This window comes from Nipponia nippon, unplaced genomic scaffold (assembly GCF_047370975.1).
Source record: "Nipponia nippon isolate SJK-2023a ecotype South Korea unplaced genomic scaffold, ASM4737097v1 scaffold_9, whole genome shotgun sequence".
Taxonomy (NCBI): domain Eukaryota; kingdom Metazoa; phylum Chordata; class Aves; order Pelecaniformes; family Threskiornithidae; genus Nipponia; species Nipponia nippon.
Genome location: NW_028262413.1, coordinates 9,944,518 through 9,963,590, shown reverse-complemented (window position 1 = coordinate 9,963,590; position 19,073 = coordinate 9,944,518). Strand labels below are relative to the sequence as shown.

General features: G+C 45.9%; 2 protein-coding genes across 6 annotated transcripts in view; both read left to right on the top strand.

Annotated features, from left to right (window-relative positions):
- FRMD4B (FERM domain containing 4B) overlaps positions 1-1,750 on the top strand; it is a 144,760-nt gene extending 143,010 nt beyond the window's left edge. For all 4 annotated transcript variants that reach the window (XM_087743914.1, XM_087743915.1, XM_087743913.1 and 1 more), the window contains one exon: positions 22-1,750. In XM_087743914.1, coding sequence (XP_087600040.1) covers positions 22-142 — 121 coding nt within the window. In that variant the 3' untranslated portion in view covers positions 143-1,750. The remainder of the gene's footprint in view (positions 1-21) is intronic.
- A 2,787-nt stretch (positions 1,751-4,537) lies between these two features.
- LMOD3 (leiomodin 3) lies at positions 4,538-18,380 on the top strand. 2 transcript variants are annotated; one of them, XM_087744178.1, is made up of 6 exons: positions 4,538-4,690; positions 4,950-5,065; positions 7,556-7,642; positions 12,357-12,684; positions 14,517-15,890; positions 18,091-18,380. In XM_087744178.1, the coding sequence occupies exons 4-6, from the start codon at positions 12,394-12,396 to the stop codon at positions 18,115-18,117; spliced, it is 1,692 nt and encodes a 563-aa protein (XP_087600304.1). In that variant the 5' UTR covers positions 4,538-4,690; positions 4,950-5,065; positions 7,556-7,642; positions 12,357-12,393; the 3' UTR covers positions 18,118-18,380. The 2 variants fall into 2 exon arrangements, with proteins under 2 accessions (XP_087600304.1, XP_087600305.1); XM_087744179.1 differs by lacking the exon at positions 7,556-7,642.
- Positions 18,381-19,073: the final 693 nt, after the last annotated feature.

The following is a 19,073-nucleotide window of genomic DNA, read 5'->3' as shown; positions in this document are numbered from 1 at the left end:
GATGCCGTGTCTTTCTTACAGAGCGTATGCGGAGACCAGCCAGCTGGGTGGCGATGATGAGAGCCGGTTGGAAGAAGACTTGCACAGCAATGAGCAGAGGTTATTCTGGCACGAGGACTCAAAGCCCGGGACGCTCGTGTAGACCACCTGAAGCCCCGCATTCGTACCCTTGCGTGCCTTGCACAAAATGCTGTGACTCCGAGGCAGATCTCGGGTGGAACTTCCAAACCGAACAAGAAAAGGAAGCAGGCTGTTTTGCTGGGAAAGATTAAATTCAGCATTAAGAGGGACTGTAGCAAAATGACAAAGTCTTACCACGAATGGCGTTTCTTTCTGAATCTGGGTAGCCCACACGAGCAAGGGCAAGCCACAGTTTAATCTATGACTAGATGCAGCACTTGGTTGAAGTATTTATATTTAGCAAGCACTTTTTGGAAGATTGGAAGGTGTTGAAGGCAAACCTCAGAGAAAAAAAAAAATGTGAAAAGGAGACTCTTATGGAAAAACCAGGAATTCTAGGAGCACAATTCTGATGTCTGAAAGAAGAAGAAATGAAAATTTATTCTGCCATGGCTTATGATGACCTGGAAGGACTTTCATAAGCTTATGAAGGATAGATACTGTGTGTGTGAGTGAGGCAAAGGGTGACTTAATCAGTATTGGAACATTACTTGAAGGAAGGCTGGATTATTTTTTTTTTTATTATGGAGGTTTGAATGAGTTTATCCATTTTTGGGGTGTTGTTAAGAGTGTTTGTTAGCACCACGAGCAAGTTCTGGAAAGTAAAGAATTTGCTCACACAATATGCCATGTAAAACTATAAGCGGTTGTGGATTTTGGAAACGGAAGCAGTAAACTTTGAACTCTCTTTTCCATGATAAAGTGTAATTAATAACCTCCCATTTTAATGACCTTTCCATGGTACAGCCTCACTGTGTGGAAGAGTAGGCAAATTTTCACGGCGGCTGCACAGTGACCCCCGGTCATCGGGTGACGATGGCATTTTGCTCTGCCACAGGGAATCGAGGATCCACAGTGGGGAGCTCCTGTGATCACATGGCGAACAATTTGATTGTAACGGCCAGTATTTTAAGGTGGATGCAAACACAAACAGCCAAGTGGGTGCCTTAAAATGAGGGGCATTAGCATTGTACCGCGAGTCATCTGAACTGCCAGGTGCATTGCAAAGTCACTAAGTGACAGAACAGCATTTTTCACAAAACCATTTGTGTAGGGAAAAAGTGCGACTGCAGTCTTGATCTAAGAGGGATAAACCTACCTCACATCATCCATCTGTAGGAACAAATTGGCATGGGTTATCTTGCGTGATCTCCGACGACTTGCTTGCATTTGGTAAAATCTCTCTGGTTTCTCAGCTGTACTGTGCTTCAGGATTCCATAAATGGTGCTCTTTTTTTCTTTTATACAGAGGATTAGTTACTCCTTGTTCATATTGTGAATAGAAAAGTTTCTGATAAACTTTTTTGACGTTTTTTACCAGTATTCCAGAGCATGTAATATATACAGAAGGACACACTTGTTAAGCTGGTACTTAGTCGTTTGTATTATTAGAGTCGCGATTTGGAATTAAACGAACAAAAACAAAATAAAAAATAACTTATTTCCTTGGTTTTGCATATTTGTATAGCCTTCTAGAAATGCAAAAGCTCTTTTTGCTTATTCTTTTACTACTTCTGAATTTTTTAGACCTATTATTTTGTATAGGTCAATAAACTAAAAAGTGTGCTTACCAAAACCACTTCAGCATTCCTCCTATTTCTACCTGAGTGCTTGGAAAAGTGCAGTGTGTGTTATTTCAGGGCTTTAAAGTAAGAGAGAGTAAATCACTGTGGTCTGATTTCTTTTGCCACGCGGTGTTAGGTTGGGTGCTGAGGGTCAGTGGCCTCAGCTGCTGTGCAAATCCCCCAGCCCGGGGCAGGGGAGTCGGCAACGGCCACGCTGTTGCTGGGGGAAGCTTGGCCCAGGGGCAGTTCAGACCCTCGCAAAACCCACCTGTGGGTCTGAATTTCTGATGGTGCAAGGAGTGGTGGTCGGCGCCTTTGCAGGGGCCTCTCCGGTGCAGCTGCCCTGCAGGAGCAGGAGCCAAGCTGGGCTCATGCCGCATCCCTGTGGGAGGGTCGCTCTCCCTGGACCCGCTGCCCAGCGTCAGCCCGGGCAGTGATGCGCAGACAGAGGTGGTCTCATGTTTCTGGAAATAAGTCTTGCTCATCTATCCTTGCACCTAAAAATTGCTGCAGCCTTTCCCATTTGGAGCGTGGCTCTTGGGTTCATGTTGCTCATCTGCTGGGTCCTCTTTTGAGTTTGTGCCCTCTGAGATGCCCACCTTTCTGGAAGAGGGACTTTGCTTCTAGATGGACAGCTGTATTTGCACCCTGGGCACCAAGCAGTTGAGGTTAGTCAGTCTCACTCTCCTCTTTTCAGAGTTTTGTCATTTCCTACTCGTTGTGGCATCCATAAGCTTCACCACCACTGAATTTTATACTTACTTCCAGGTTGCTGGTGAAAATAGATATTCACAAGAACTTGCAGATATGCCCACTAAAAATAGCCCCATGTCATCATATTTTTCCATTTCTCCAAATAGTTTTTGACGTTTGTTTGCAAGTTTCATTGAGTCATGCTTGCTGCTGTTACAAAACGTTGGTGTTTTGAGCAGGAAGCCGAGTGGTGCGAAGTGCAATACCTTTCCCAGAACCAATGGTATCGGTGCAGGCTGGCAGTTGTTTATCAGCATTCTCAAAGCTTTTCATTTAAAAAAGGAAATGAGGTGTGTAACAAGGTCTGTGCCCCATTTAAAGTGTTGTTTGCATTCCTTTATTTTAACGCTGTAGCCATTGAGCTTTGTATTGGCTTTTCCGTTAGCGTTCAGGATTTAGCTGTCTAACACGTCCATGTTGGCACAACGCTGGCACTCAGCCTGGCCTCCCGGACAGGACCAGGACAATTTTGGATGATGTTGTTGAGAAGATGGGAATTTGAGGTGGGTTTGGGTTGAGGATGGTTTGCTGTATTTGGGGATATTGGGCATAAAACCTCTACGGCCAGAGTTCAGAGCCTGATTACAGCTTCCAGTAAGCAAGAGCTAAGCTGCAGAGGAGCTGGAAATGGAAGAGCGGTAGCGTGGCAGGTGTGGCACTTGTCACCCCTCTTGTCGTTCTCTGCATGCCTGGCCCTGCAAGAGTTGTGCTCTTAGGAACTTTTATGAAGGGTGGCAGTACAGAGTGAAGAAGGAGGCCCAGAAGAGGAGAGAATAAGAAGACCCAGCTTCTCTTTCTCAGATGTTGCCTGGGGCAGGTAGGAAAGGGCTGGGGTAGGCCTTGGGTGGCACAGGGAAGGAGAGGGAGGGCACAACGTCCCGTGGGACCTCCCCCCCATCGCCAACAAGGGAGCTGGTGATGCTGCGCAGCTTCTGCAACACCTGATTTTTGCCTGTTGTTCCCCAGGACCCTTAACTTTGCCTTTTGCAGACCTCTGGCTTACTTTATTGCGCTGCATTTCTGGAGCAATGTTTTGGTGCGCGTGTATGATTTTTCACAGAGACCAGGTCTCTATAATGCACCTGAAGAGGTACTAAAGACATACTTGTAATTATTACCATATTTGTTTACAGCTGAAATACAAATTGCCTGTGCTTTGTTTGAATGCCTACCTTATCTGTGCTTTCTGCTGTTTAACCACAGCCTGTCCTCCCCAGGATTACTGAGGACATCTAGTGACTGACCAGCAGCATTGAGAAGAGCCTGCCTGCCTCTCATACTCCTCTGAAATCCTTCCTGCCCCTTCCAGTTTGAAGAAATATTTAGAAATTCTTATTTAGTATGATCCAGAACAAAGCCAACAGGTGAACAATGTGAAACACCAATGTAAAACACCCACAGACCCACAGATTCAATTTTACAGCGTCACAAACATCTTTGTCTGCAGAAGGTAGAAGATGCTGCTGACGAGATGAGAGCGTGAAGGGGAAATAAAAGCCCACAGAAAACTGTACATAATGGAGCATTTCTGAGTGCTTTTTAGTTGATGGATGAAGAAGAAAAACCAGTCCTTGCCAGGAATCCTTAAAAAGGCATTAGGGCACTGGGCTAAAATAAGCCATGCCTGATGTTTTTAATTGCTGTCTGCTTTTTCTCTGCTGCTTTGAACAGAAATACTCTGAGATGTGGGAGGCCAAACTCCCGTGGGAGCTGCCACAAGCCCTGCGGGAGGCTGGTGTCTGACATTCCTTCGGTGCAGGGACCGCGGAGGGACGAGGCTCAGACCAGGAGCCCCCTCTCCGAGCACAGGCAAATCTCTAAAGATCACAAATCTTTAAAATTCACCCAAGTATACTTATGCGAAACTTGTTGGCCAAGGTGATTTAATACGTGATGCGACTCTTGCAGGTTTCTGCTGACTTTTAATTTATGATCTTGGACTTGCTCAGCTTAAACGCGAGCAACGTTGCGGCAATGCTTTGCACACAGTAAGGCTGCACGGCTCTTGGGTAGGTGCGAAGCCTCCGCTGTGGCCCAGCCAGTCCTGAAATGTTTGTAGGAACTCCTGTAAGGGCTGAAGGTTTGCTCCATCTCCTGGGCTTTTGGGATTAATGCAGGAGAGCTGCTTCTGCAGGCAGCTTCTGAGCCTGGGGAGAAGCTCCCCGTCACTGCGTTTGCCTGGCACTTTCTGGGTAAGTTAACACCTCTCCTAGGAAGATTTCTGCTTTCTACATTATTCTTAGATCGCTTTTGTGCTTTTCTATCATATTTAATAGATTTCTAAGGTAGAAAGCTGAGAGCTTCAGCTATAGCGGAGCCTCATGCAAATACTGAAATCTACCAAGTTAAAGCAAATAAGAGCAAACTTCTAGTTGTGTTTATTTTATTGAATAGTTATTAATTTAAGTCCAATTATCTGTTTTCCATAGACTTTTTTTTTTTTTTCCCTAGGGATCTTGTGCCAGGGGAAAATCTCTGCGTCCTTAGGAATGTTTTATCTTGTCGGTAACAGCAACTTTCTGCAGTGGTTTTCAGCTTGCTTCTGTCACTTTTTGCAGCTGTTTGAGGTAAATACGGGGGGGCAGAATCTTATTTTGCAAATGTGTGAAGACATAAACAGATCTGTGCACTTTTTCTTGTTGTGCTACACACGGCATCGTGTCTCTCCCTGCTGCATCCCCTTGTTCTTGTGCTGAAGGCACCAGGCTGCTGGCCGCCCGACTTCACGAGAGTCCTGCGTCGTTCCTCGCATCGGTCGGGGATAATCCGGCTTTCCAATCAAGTGAAGCAATGAACATGGTATTTGTGTAGTGCAGGGGAAGGGGACCTAGGGCTCCAATGTGGGGGCAGCCCATGTTTTCCCACATAATGCAGCCTTTGTTAGAATCAATTAGCATTTGGATTTATGTAATTTGAGTAACTCTGCTTATATGGATGTTTGCTGTTTCACCAAGCAGTGAGAAAATGGACCTTCATCCTGGTATAGATGATGTGGCCAGGGAAAGGGATGAGGTTGTGCGTGGCATCTGCTCATGTTTTCAGGTACAAGCTTTGTATGATGGATTTTGTCGTGGCTGGTATTTCCACAAGTGGTCCTTGCCCGCACTGACGCATGGTTGGTACTTTGGAGACTCTGGTCTCTCTCTCCCTGACCCCAACATTGGGGCCTACAGGTGGGACCTCAGGGTTGATCTCGCCCTAGGCCTGGACAGAGGAAGAAGAGGCAATTGTACGTTCGCTGTGCTGTCGCCCACCCTCTTTCCCTCCACCTGCCCTGTCCTGTCACAAACTGGCCAAGCGCCCTTGCGCGCCAGGACAGTGTGTCCGCAAGGCCTGGCTGAGCTTTTCAAAGAAGATGCTTTCTCCCGTTCCCAGCGCCACTGTGATGCCCATGCTACCAGCGGGTAAGGGTGGTGACACCCAGTCCGATGCACAATTCCCTGCCTTGTCCGGCAGGACTTTCCCCTTCCTCTCATAGCTATTAGACACAGATTCCGGACCACATGGATCATCTCCCAGATCAGGATTTATCATCAAAGACAATTACCCCATGCTCTGATGCAGCAAGTCAAACCTGATGTGATGTTTCTTCCTTGGAAGAAAGGATGGTGTGAGTCGTGATTGGTGCTGGTAGCCCAGGAGGACATAGGACACAGATGTGAGGGCCTTCATGAAAGAGAAGCAAGACCTTTAACCAAGAAGCAGCTCCTTGTCATCCATCTGACATCGTTATCTGTGTCTGTCCCTCATGAAGGGAATCACCATAAATCCTTCAGCAAGTCCTTGACTGCAGAGGGATGTGCTCCGTCTCCCAGGGCATCTCCTGCCCATCCCAAGTGCAGTAGGCGTGAGTCTCAATTTATATTTAATCATTAGAGTGTCATCGAAGAGCTGCGGATGAAGAAGAGTTTGCAGCCAGCCGGGGCTCAGCTGGAGTAACTCTAGAAGAAACCCTTCCACCTGTTCCCAGGCTGAGGTTAGGGAAGGACGTGCCCCGTGCGTACATAACGAAATCACCATGCGGTCTTGCCGGCATCACTGCCTGCGGGCACGTTTTAGTGGCAGGATGATACGAGGTATGGGGCTGTGATAGGTTTGAACGCTATAAAAGAAAGATACACCCTATGTTTAATGTGAAGGGTGACATTGTTTCCTAGAATGACTCCATTTCTTGTCATATCTGATCTGGCATGTGCTGAATTTAGCGTTTCATATCAACGTGGAGGTGATTGCTTGTTTGAAAGGTTGTGATGATGGCTGTCGCTCCTCCAAGAGTCCTTGGTGTTGTGTTATAACAGTTCTGATCTAATAGTACTGCCACGCACCATTCGGAGGGAAACTATAAATTTGCCTGAAAAGGGAAGAGGACATTTTAAAGTTTAATTCTAGCGACTGGTTTTAATGTGAGGCTTTTGTCGCTCCTGAGGCTCTGCCATGCAAACCCAGAGCATAGATAAATTGTAAGAATAAAGACAGAATTAATAGTAAATAATTGCTAAATTGGATATGCTGCCACAGATAGGTTCTTATGCAGACTGCGTGGAGAATGAATGTCTTCTCTGAGGGTCCGAGCTTGTATTTCTGATGCAAAGTATTGAATCTCTGAGCCTGGGCTTGTCGTGCACACAGATTTGGAATAATAAGCCCTCAGTTAATAATAGTAAATATTTGGGTAAATGCCCTGCGCAATGCCCACGGGTAGTGTGCGATTCAGCGCTGTCTGCCTGCGCTGCCTTGTGCTCCGGGCAAGCTGCGGCTGTCGGACAGGAGCCAGCGCTGCCCCGGGTCTCCGTCCCCAGGTGGCCGCTGGCACAGGGGGTTGGTGTCCCCCTTTGGCCATAACTAGCCTCCGCTCTGTCCCAAACCACGTGAAGCCACATCGGGGCAGCCCAGGGCACCCTTTGGTTTTGCCTATTGGTGAAAAGCCCCAGGCAGGGCTGTAGCTCGGTCCCTGAACTTATGGTCAGACATTCAACATCCCCTCATGAATCGCCTGTTCCCCATAAAATAACAAAATTGCTCGCAGTCTCTCACAGACCCATCTTCATTCATCGCAGGCTGGTTTTCATCTGCTTGGCAGCTGTTAGCACTGTGCTTTGGGAAGATGAGGCAACGAACCACCACCCAGGGATGAAAATGTTCAGGTATTTGGAAGTGCTTTGCCAATGTCACATAAATAACATGAGCTGGGAAAGTAGTTACGTCCCTGCTAACTTGGTATTTTAGTGCTGAGTATTTCAGCGTTTTGCCTGTGATTGTGCTATAAATGATATCTGGGAGTAGAAACTCCCTTCTGTAGCCACGGAGCTGCTGCTTTGTAAATGAGCACAGTGCAAAGAGGCGTCGTGTGTCCTCTGGCTGTGCTGGGAGTGCTGCTCAAGCCACTTTAAAACATGGTCAGTAAAAAAAAAAAAGGTGTATGTATATTGGCAGGGGGGATGGCGGGTGAGGCGTAGCATTGTTCATTGGCAAGTGAGCACAGAAACTCGGGCTTCGAGGGTGAAATTTGAAACATATTTTGGCTCTGAATGGGGCAAAAGTTTGCCCTGGGTCAGTCCAGACCCCAGGACCAGCTCAGTTGCGCTCGGTGTTATCCTCAGCCTCTCACCAGCTAAATGTCACTGTCAACATTCATATGTGGAGCTGTCTTCTGCCCCAAAATCATGAGGGTTTGGATGATCTTTTTAAAATGGTTTAAAACAGCTGAAATGGTTTAGAAATCCATCAGCTAATTATTTAACCCTTCTTGCTGCAAACCAAGACATACACATCTGACTCACCTGTGCTTTTCCCTGCGGGACTGCTTTGGACACGCCAGTGCGGGGGTCAGCACCCTGCCCCAGGCTGAAATTTTCTCTCCTTAATTTCTGGCATGACCAAAGTCCCCTCCATGCTTCCCCCTTTCTCCCTACACATTTTAATGTTTTCTTTTCCCTGTAATAAGGAATGTGGATGATGACAGAGGTGGCTTCCTACTGCATAGGGAGGACCCAGTGTAACTGCTTTCAGGCTTCTCTGAAAATGGAAACAAAAAAAAAAAAACAACAAAACAAAACCCACACTGTTCTTCTTTGGGGCCAAATTAGAGGCATCCAGGTCCCACTGAAACAGGAGATGCAGCTCTGTTTGCTCCTCTTGGAGGCGAAGGAAACGGCCAGACCTCGATGCAGTGAGATGCAGTGGTTCGGTGACTGCTGGGGCAGGGGTGAGGGGCTCGCGCCCCCGTCCTCGCTGCTCCATCCCGTCCCCATGCCAGCCGCCACCGCGCCTGCCGCTTCACACGGGGGGTTGACTTTGCAGCTCCCTGTCAAGTGACTTGAGCAAATACTTCGAAAGTCAGATGTCCTTACTCTATTTAAGCAACAAACTTAATCTGGTATATTTATATCTGTAACAGTTTGGAGGTGTGGTGTTTCGGGTTTTTTCCCCCCCAAGATGATCCCCGGTGTTTTTCCCACAGGGTGTCTCTCTATGATTGCTCTCGTTACTTAGTGGTTGTTATTGTTAAGATCCCATCATCTGACCCTTTATAATCCCCATATTACATTACACTGCATTGCTGGACATACTTGATGTATGCTACTGTTTGTCAATTTTAGACCGTCCCATCGAGCCTACGAGTTTCTTAAAAGCGATGCAAGGTTATGTTACACAGGCACATTCTCCGACTCGTTCCAGTTAATGCCTTGGCACTTGGAAATGCCATGGATTGGTAACAGAGGGGAATAAATGTGTGGGGTTTATAAGCAAAAAAAATGAAAGCCAACATTATAGAAATTGCTCTTGAGCATTTGGCATCAGCATGTGTCCCATCAATTACCTTAAAAATAGAACACGTTTTAGGCACTTGAAGTATGGTGTGATGGCCGCCTTCCTGTCAAAGGGTGACACAAGGGTCAGCCCCTCTTGATATTTGCGTTAAAAACTTCTCAACCCTTCAAGAGAGAGAAGTTGGAAGTTTTGAAGGAAATGCACGAATGACAAAAATCAATGAATTGAAACAATCCTGCATGAGAGCCTGCTGGGTTTCATGCAAGAGTTCATCCATATGCGTGTACCTGCCTTAGAAACAGTACGCAATAAGTATGAATTGTTCTTTACTAAGGGCGGACCTTTTCTTCTATCAGTTTGCTCCTAAAGTTCTTTCATTTAACAGTTGTTAGGTACCTACTTAGCATGAATTTTGTGCTGCTACCCATAGGGATCGCTTTGTGATCACTGCAGGTACCTCTTGTCTTCTGCTTGTGCTGTGAGCAGAGGTGCTGGCACAGCTCGCTGCTGTTTGGTAACAGAGCACCTCGTGCAGCAGCTTATTAGTCCGGGGATTCCTGTGCAAGTGTCAAATTGGCATGAAAATAGCAAGTGCTACCGATGGAAGTGGCTTTCCCGTCTTAAGGTTGAGGAATGAGTGATAATTTTGGAAAGCTCTGAAAGGAGTACCTGCAGATGTTATTGGGAAGAAGATGGGAGTTTTGCCTTGGAAAAGACTTCTAGATTTGGCCATGGGTGTGTCCCCAGCCTGGAGGGTGTCGTTTGTTGCCTTAACGTGCCGTTTCCAGTGTACCAAAACACTAAGCAACATGTTAGAAAAGGAAGTGAATCCTGAACTCGAGGTAATTTATGGAGGAGAGACCTAAAGTAGGCAAAATGTGATACCCACCTTGGAAATCTGTGGGATTAACACCCATGTCACCAGGAAGCCCTTTGCTCTGCATCTGACGGAGAAGACATGGCTCCCAAAAGTATAGTGTTTCCTAATCGTGGTATCGACAAATGATATATTTCTACTTAGAAGAAAACTTGCTTTTCAAATACCTGATAGTGTTCTCAGTATCCCTGTTTTCCTTCTCGAGAGGACTTCATGGGTTTGACCCTACTTAACTTAGCAGATCTGACAAGACCATGGCCCGAGATGGCCTGGCTGAAGATCATGGAAATACAAGAAGGTGGCCAGGGGCTTTATTTACAGTCAAGAAATTAGCAAGCGATAAGTAACCACTGAATAGACAGCTTCTGTGACCCAAACAGCATCGTTTGGGAGAATAACATACCAGCTACCGAAGAGCATTGATTTATTTGATAACATCAGGAAACCATTTATGGACTCTATTATGGACAGCAATCGCTGGGGGTTAAAACTGCTAGACCAGATAGATTGATGTGTGGGTCTGCTGTTGTGCTTGCTACTGCATAATATAAAATAAGGATGTCCCCTGAAATACCAAAGGGGCAAATGGAGCCATTAAGTTCTTGGCTTGCATTTTTGTTATTTTTTCCTTTACCACTTATCTTGTTCTTAAATTTTTGCCCTCTTCCCCGATGTGTAACAGCACTGATTAAATGAGGACCTTTGGATAATGGCTTTTTAATAGAGGTTAACAGGGCTTTGAACACCACGTTTCCTGTTACAAAACACAGCAAAGAGAGACCATCGTCATGCAGAGACTATTTTGCTGCTGGTAGACTCCTGCAGAGCGTGGTTGAGACTGTAACGAGAAATATGGCTTAAAAATTGGTGGGGCTTGGCTTCACAGCCTCTTGTCTCAGGGTTCTTTCCTATGAAAGATGCATTCACAGTTGCAAGGTGAGGATTTGATTCGATGCCCCCTGCAAAGAATATTTGAAATTATGAGGGGAAATCTTCCTAATCCAATAAACAGTCCGAACTGTGGCATAATGAAACTGCACCGTAGTGGAAAAATTACCCACCCATGCTACTCTGCTTTTACAAAGCAGCCACGAGCAAAATGGTGTTGGAGATATGGCTTTCTGGTTTGCTGTGTAAATTTAGAAGCCTATAAAATATTCTGAACAAAGAAGGAGGTACTTCTTAGCTGGAATGGACACAATGAAAAAAGGATTTCAGGTAATCTTCTATAGTTACAACAGTTCTATGAATATTAGCAAAGAAAATGTTTGTAGTTGCTTATTAATTTTGTAAAAAAAATGGTAAAAGCTAGGAAAAGAATGAACCTGAGATGAACTGTCAGCCAAGATCTGTTGACAGTGCAAATAATGTCTGTGATAGAGATAGGCCAGTCAAGAAACAGGGCATTGGCATTGCCCCTGGGCAGACTGGATGGCAGCAGGGCGTGGATGTGCTGTGGGAAATGCTATAGGGAAATGCTCCCTCTGGCACTGCTCAGGCTGGTTCAAAGGGCTGGTGCCTGTCCCCGCATGGACCCCTGTCCCCAAACACAAGATGTGTGTTGTACTGACTGTTCACCAGCCTTTCTCCATCTTGGAGGGTTTTACCTTAAAGAGGATCTGGTGTCTGGGAGAGCTCATCAATTGTGTGATGGCTGCATTCACACCAAACCCACCTGCAATGTTTAGTCAGGGTTTAGACCTGGCTAAAGGCAGTGAAGAGCCTGCAGTCCCTGGCCCTTTTGAGATAGCTGAGACATTACGGATACAGAGTGCTGGTTCTTCCCACGGTGCAGAATTTCACCTGCACAGCTCGCAGGTACCACTAATGTCACTCCACCCACCTATGGCGATTCAAGCATGAGGTGAAGCACTGAAAGGCGTAGCGCCCCAGGAATCCTCTAGAAAATGGCCGTCTCCTGCCTTACTCAATGGGGGACGCACCAGCTGCACTGAAATGTCAGAAGGGTTTGCACAGCTGACAGGTTGCTGAAAATGGAGCATGGCAGCATCGCCATAAATTCTCTTTACCCAGCCAAGTGCAGCTTAATATAGACTTACTGCACGGTCTGTCTCCCACACTGAGACTGAGAGCTGCCACAGCTCATGACCAAAACATGAAGTTGTTGATTTAACCGAATGAAGTACTGCTAGTGAGAAAAAAAAAAAAAACCAAACCCACAAACCTTTAAAATTTATCTTTCTCTTTAGGTTTAAAAAGCAATAGAGGAAGGAAAGAAGAAAGAACATGTCTGAACTCAGCCAAAACTCTGATGAAGAAGTGTGTCCTGAGGACATCGATGAAGATGAAATCCTGGCAAACCTGTCCCCTGAGGAGCTAAAGGAGCTGCAGAGTGAGATGGAAGTCATGGCCCCAGACCCCGAAGTCCCAACTGGGATGATACAGAGGGATCAAACAGAGAAACCCCCCACGGGGAGCTTCGACCACAGGTCCCTGGTTGACTACCTGTACTGGCAGAAGGCATCCAGACGCATGCTCGAGGACGAGAGAGTTCCCGTCACCCTCTTGCCCTCTGAGGTAACAAGCAAAAAATCACAAATATTTATTATGCATCTGCTGTGGGATCTATTTTATAGCTTTAATAACTAACCTGCCTCTGCTTCCATCCCTTGCGTAAAGTATGGTGCAAACAAATTTAAATTCATCCTAAAAGCTTTGGCAATGTCAGGATCCAGCTTGGATTGACGTCAGGGTTCGTAATCTGTTAATTGTTTTTCTTAAGTATTTACTTAAGCTTTTTAATATAAGAAAATTCTAATTCTGTTTCAGTAAAGCAAGTCACTGAGAAATTGTCATAAAACCAGTGTGGAGGATGTAACTCAAATTTGTTTGACTTTGCATATGGAACACCACCATATTGCTTTTCCATAGAAGACTACATTAATCATATGTATTAAAGTAATTAATTAACAGAATTTAATGTCATACTGGAGAAAAACCCAAACCACTGCATTTTAACAATGTGAAACATTCACTAACACCCAAGCATGCAAACTCCATGAACTAGTCCAACCCTTGTCAATACCGTACTTAAATTTATTCTACTATCCGTATGACTTTGAAATAAAGTTACAGTCATACTTAGATATTTTTCAGGATGAGGGCCACACTTAAAAATAGGTTAATAGAACAGAAACTTGGCCAGGTGAAATACATCCATACTTGAATCCAAGTGAATTTGAGGTAACTGATTTTTATTTTTTTTAAACACTAATGTTTTTGCTAATACACAGTAGCACAGCACATCACGGACTTCCCAGGGCAGGTTTCATGGGCCGTCTCTGGAGACAGGGGGAAATCTGTGGGGTTTTTCCCCTCCCTCAATACTCTTACCCTCAAAGAAACAATCTTTTTTAATACTTCTGAGGTTAAAGCTGGAATTTGAGTGTAGAGCTGTCTGCTGCATTCACAACAGGTCAGGTGATCCCTGCACTAAACCCATCCACTACCACAGCAAACAGAAGAGTAGAAGTGACTTTGTGGCAGTTTTGTCTGACTTTTGGTGAAGCACAAGCCATGACACTGCCCTGCCTGAACTAGTGCAAATCTTTTAGGAAAATATCTTGATCTTTCTTAGCGCTTTATTAGCATTTCTCAGTGATGGAGGATCCGCTGCAAAAAAGATGCTTGAAAAAAAATCTCAGCTAGGACGGTCTCTGGAGATGGTGGAAGTTTGCAACTAATTCTGTTTTGATGCTAGAAGCCCCACTGCCTTGCAACACCTCTGTGCAGAGTCCAGTTTCCTATCTCTGGACTCAGAAATAAAACCGAGCTGATATTTTGCTTTATCTTCTTTGACGTGCTGCTTTAGCTGTGATGCTCTGGTAGGTACCAGAGCAGGCGGCTTTGTTGTCTCATGTGCTGGGTGACTCCGCTGTTGTTGTGATGTGCCCTCTTCACTCCTCCTTGGGCTGAGCAAACAGCCAGTGTTTAACACTGATTTCCAATGGTTTGTGGCATACGAAATAAACTTTCTCTCTTGTCATGGAAATAATAAAAATTACACAAAATCCAGAAACAGACCTTGGATCAGAAACTGTTAACCCCCAGAAGGGTTCAAGGACCACCTTAACATAGCATTAAATAGGTACATGATTTAATTGTCAGGATTTAATTTAATAGGCAAAGATGAGAAACTGGTTTGCAGCTGCTTTAAGAGCAATCGGTCCTGTGTTCCCAAGCAAGCTAGCACAGCCCTGACTTACAGGCAATGACACTTTTAAGGATTATTCTGTAATGTGTGGGCATAGAGGTATCTAAATCCAGCTGCTACGTGTTTATTTGAGCAGAAAGTTAATGTAACAAAGCTGCATTCGATTGTTTCAGCTGTGAGGTTTTGTCTTCCTCAGAGAAGTGCTGCAGAGACGGAAGGAAAGGCCGGCGGCAGCGGCGAGGTGGCCGGCGGGAGGATGCCAGGAGCAGAGGGGAGAGAGAGACATTACAAAAACGAGCACTTGTCCAACTCAGGAACACAATTTGGGGAGACAAACAATGGTGGAAGTGATAAAGGGAGAGAGGAGGATGAGGATGAGGAAGCAGAGGAGGAAGAGGAAGATGATGAAGAGGAGGAGGAAGAGGAAGATGAGACTGAATTGGAAACGAAGGAGACTTACACCAGTGAGAACCGTCACAACGATCAGATAAGTAAGAAACCAGGTACAGAATCAGCAGAAATCACAGAAAAGCCAAATGAAAATGAAAAGAAAATATCAAAATTAAACATCCCCAAAAAGTTAGCACTGGATACCAGCTTCATGAAGCTAAGTGCCAGGCCTTCAGGAAATCAAACCAATTTAGAAGAGAGTTTGGAGAAAGTCCGAAAAAACAACCCGGACATGAAAGAGCTCAACCTGAACAACATAGAAAACGTCCCCAAAGAAATGCTGATAGACTTTGTCAATGCCATGAAGAAGAATAAGAACATAAAAACATTCAGCTTGGCCAACGTGGGGGCCGACGACAATGTGGCGTTTGCGCTGGCTAACATGCTGCGGGAGAACAGGAGCATCACCACGCTGAACATCGATTCCAATTTCATCTCTGGCAAAGGGATCGTTGCTATCATGAGATGCTTGCAGTACAACGAGACGCTGACGGAGCTGCGCTTTCACAACCAGCGGAGCATGCTGGGCCACCAGGCAGAAATGGAGATCGCCAGGCTGCTGAAAGCCAATGCCACCCTCCTTAAAATGGGGTACCACTTCGAACTGCCGGGGCCCAGGATGGTGGTGACCAACCTGCTCAGCAGAAACCTGGACAAGCAGAGGCAAAAGAGGCAAGAGGAGCAGAGGCAGCAGCAAATGAAAGAGCAGAGGGAGTTGATAGCGATGCTGGAAAATGGACTTGGGTTGCCTCCTGGGATGTGGGAAATGCTGGGGGGACCACTGCCCCAGCCAAGGATGCATGAACCCCCACAGGCCCCGAAACCACCCGTCCCCGCGGCTGTGTCTCTGAGCAAAAGGCAGGAGAGCGCGAGGCAGCCGTCCCCCGAGCAGCCACACAGAGAGAAGCCCGTCAGCTTCAGAGTGGTCAAGCTGAAGAAGATTCAGCGCAAACCCGCCGTGCCAAAGTATGTGGAACCTGCCGAGAAAACCAACCTCAAAGATGTCATCAAAACGCTTAAACCAATTCCCAGGAGAAGGCCGCCTCCCCTCGTTGAAATAACCCCGAGAGATCAGCTACTAAATGACATTCGTCAGAGTAATGTCGCTTATCTTAAACCGGTAAGTGCTTAGCGATGGATGCAAGGGGAGGGAACCGCATTCACCCAGCGCGCTCCGGAGCTGTTGTTTGAAACGTCGGCCATTTGGTGGGGCTTGCAAGCACATCCGCACGCTGTGTGTCGTTGTCGTTTTGCATCAGGCTGCCATTCCTGGGATGCAGGTGGTGGTTTTCCCTGGTAGCACTAAGGTACGGCTTGCACAGAGAAATGACAGCAAGCACTGAGGCTGCAGCCTCGCACGTCCCTGTCTGCATCCATACAGGTGAAAGAAAGAAAATTCACTCAGGAGGTAAAAAACCCCACAGAAACTCAATGTTAGCATACCAGTAATAGCATATTAGTTATGGTAGGCATATGCTATTATAAGATGTTTCCTTCAGGAGAGCAACAGGTATTACTTTTCATGTTAGTCTGTCCTCAGTCCTCCATAAAAACCATGTTTCTCTTTCCGGCAGCCCTCTTAGCTCTTACTTTTACACAAGAAAGCACTGTCACTGGACCCATTTGATAAAGGCTTAAACTGAAACATTGGCAGCAAAATAACTTACCCAAGGTCACTTAAACTGGACAGAGGCAGGAACTGGGTTTCCAGTAACAGGCTGGCCACACTCCCCTGCCTGCAGACGCGGTGGGTGCTCAGGCCCCGGGGCTGCCCGCGGTCAGTAACCGTGCTCCTTCAGCGCTGCCGCAAACCCGCCCGGCCAAGGCTGCGGGAAGCGAGAAGGGTCTGCGGTACAGTTGTGGTCCAGGACTGCCTTTGGTTGGTCTGGTTTAAATGAAATTAAAAGCTTTAGTGTGAGGGGAAAGTCCCAAACTGTGATAACTGCCTCTTGGTGATGCCCTTACTTGGTATCAAATTCATGGGCCACTTCTCAAAATGCTGGCCCCCCAGATTTAACCTTTTGCTTTCCTGAAATGTTGTATTTCTTTGCATTGTACCATTATTCAAGAATACTAAAAGCTGACTGATCTATTTGTAGCTAGTGATGTTGATGCATCTGTGTTGCTAAGGCTAGAGGAAGAGGACAGAAAATCCTTTGCAATTAAAAATGGTCAAGTAGTATTTTGTAATTCATATTTTGTTTAATATTGACATTTTTATATAGTGGGACACATTTTGCTTTCATTTATACCTACACAGAAATAATTATTCCCTCAGTAATTCCAGAGAGAGTAGCTTGTCCTGAAATTTTGGCAGGGGCAGGTCCTGCAGTGACCCTGGTCCAGGTTTAATGTGAACGTTCTGCCCTCAAACCAAGTTTTGGGGCTGTGGTTTCTGCTGGCCAGTCTGACTTGGCTGCAGCCAGGGCCTCTCCTCAGGGCATTTCTGGCCTTTCTAAGCCAGTCTAAGTTTTGTATTTTGGTGCCATGTCTAAGATGACAAGACCTGCTCTTGTAAAGGTCACGGTTTATCTGTACAGGCTAAGATGGTGCTTGTGACGTCAGGGTGGTCCGTCATTGCCACGGGATCTGCTGCCTCCCCTCCTCTCAGGAAGGAAGATGGAGGATGATGGTGCCGGTGCTCTGCTGGGCACAGCCCTCACTTTGCACAGCAATGATTAAGAAACCCGGGTGCTGCCAGGTGCCTGGGAGCAACAGTGAACTCCAGCCATTCCCCCCAAAATCCTCAGGAGGTTTCTCTAAGTGAGGGCTGTGGGGTCTGGGGCGGAGGGATCAATTCATGCTCCATCCTAAATGGGCCAGATAACAATTCCTATCACAGCCCATGGAAAGGTGAAGCAATGGGCACATGTGTTGGGGGTTTGGGGTTGTTTTTTGTTTGGTGGTTTTTTTGGTTTTGTGGTTTTTTTTTTTTGGTCTTCTGTCACTGGGCCAAAGGGCTTGGATTTGGGGCATTAGGGTTTTATTCTCACTTGCCTATGGGATTGTGGTAACTCCTTATTTGCCTCGATATCCTCAGCTCCATCTCTAAAATCAGGTTTTACTGCTTGAGCCGAGCTGTGTGTTTGTTCACTCCATGGTGGGACTCATTGCTTGCAAATTGATTTCCTGGGCATTAAGAATTGCAAACAGCAAGTGGGGAATTACAAACAAAAGAAGTTCCCCAGCAGAGCTCCTTAGAGCTCCCAGCTGTTGTATTTTTGATCTTTTTAGTTTCTGAAGGTTTGTATTAAACCAGATGGATTTGGGAAATAAGACTGAGAAACTTCCCTCTCCTAATACTTGCTGTCCTTGTGCAGGTGCCATTGCCAAAGCAACTGGAGTGAGAGACCAGACTGACCCAAAGAAAAGAATTTGGAATAAAGACTATTCAAGTTTTGCTTACAACTGTTTCAGCAGATGTTTTCTGCAGAACCCAGGTGGTATATAAAACTCTTTGGGAACAAAGCTTGTGATACACACTTTTATAAGTGTGGTGAAAACGGCTGGCATGGGAAAAGTCAGTGCTAAGCATTTCCATCAGGTATCAAACAATCCCAGTGCCATCTGTCTGCCAAGCGGATTTGAGGCTCCAGTTTGTTGTGGGAGTATTTTCTCAGAGGCATCAATAACCTTGTCTTTCTAGTTTGTCAGCAAACTATTTTGCTTCCACATTGTCCTTCTGCTGCCAGATTCTGCAGGAACATGCTGTGCTTTCTCTTATCTTTCTTTTCACACACATGCTCCTTTATTATTCTCTTGTCCATGAGAAATGTATTTGGTTTCCATGTATACAGCTTCATTTTTTAGGCTAAGGAAACAGAAATGAAATAAAGCTCTCTCCGTACGATGTGTGCAGCACTTCCGTGGCTAACGAGACACTCACAGAACAGGACGACTGCTCTGTACATCAAACACCTCAGCTTGATGCTTTCAAGCTTACCTCTATTGCAGAACATAGTTCAGTGGGTATAGCACCCGATCAGCATGTAAAAGCTGATGCCATGCTCTGTTCCGAGAGCTGTAATCTTCATTCCCCACGAATCACCTCTGCCCATGATGTAATCCTTAATTACAGCCACCTTGGAGAGCACTGAAATGCCCTTGCAGGGCTCTCTCCACACCACGCTTAAGTGGCAGGAGGATGAGCCTTACCCCTCTCTTTGCCAGGGTTTCAGGAAACTCATCATTCCTCCTAGTATGGGGTGTGAATAGCACGTCTCACCCCGAGCAGGGCTGGATATGATGGGTTTACACCTGCATATACACAACTTAGTTTTTCCGTAATATTTTTGTGAAATTT

Bases quoted from the DNA above. Each gene is read 5' to 3' on its own strand.
- LMOD3 (XM_087744179.1), top strand. From the start codon at position 12,394: ATGTCTGAACTCAGCCAAAACTCTGATGAAGAAGTGTGTCCTGAGGAC. The intron at 12,685-14,516 runs GTAACAAGCAAA...TGTCTTCCTCAG, and splicing joins TCACCCTCTTGCCCTCTGAG to AGAAGTGCTGCAGAGACGGA. The intron at 15,891-18,090 runs GTAAGTGCTTAG...GTCCTTGTGCAG, and splicing joins ATGTCGCTTATCTTAAACCG to GTGCCATTGCCAAAGCAACT.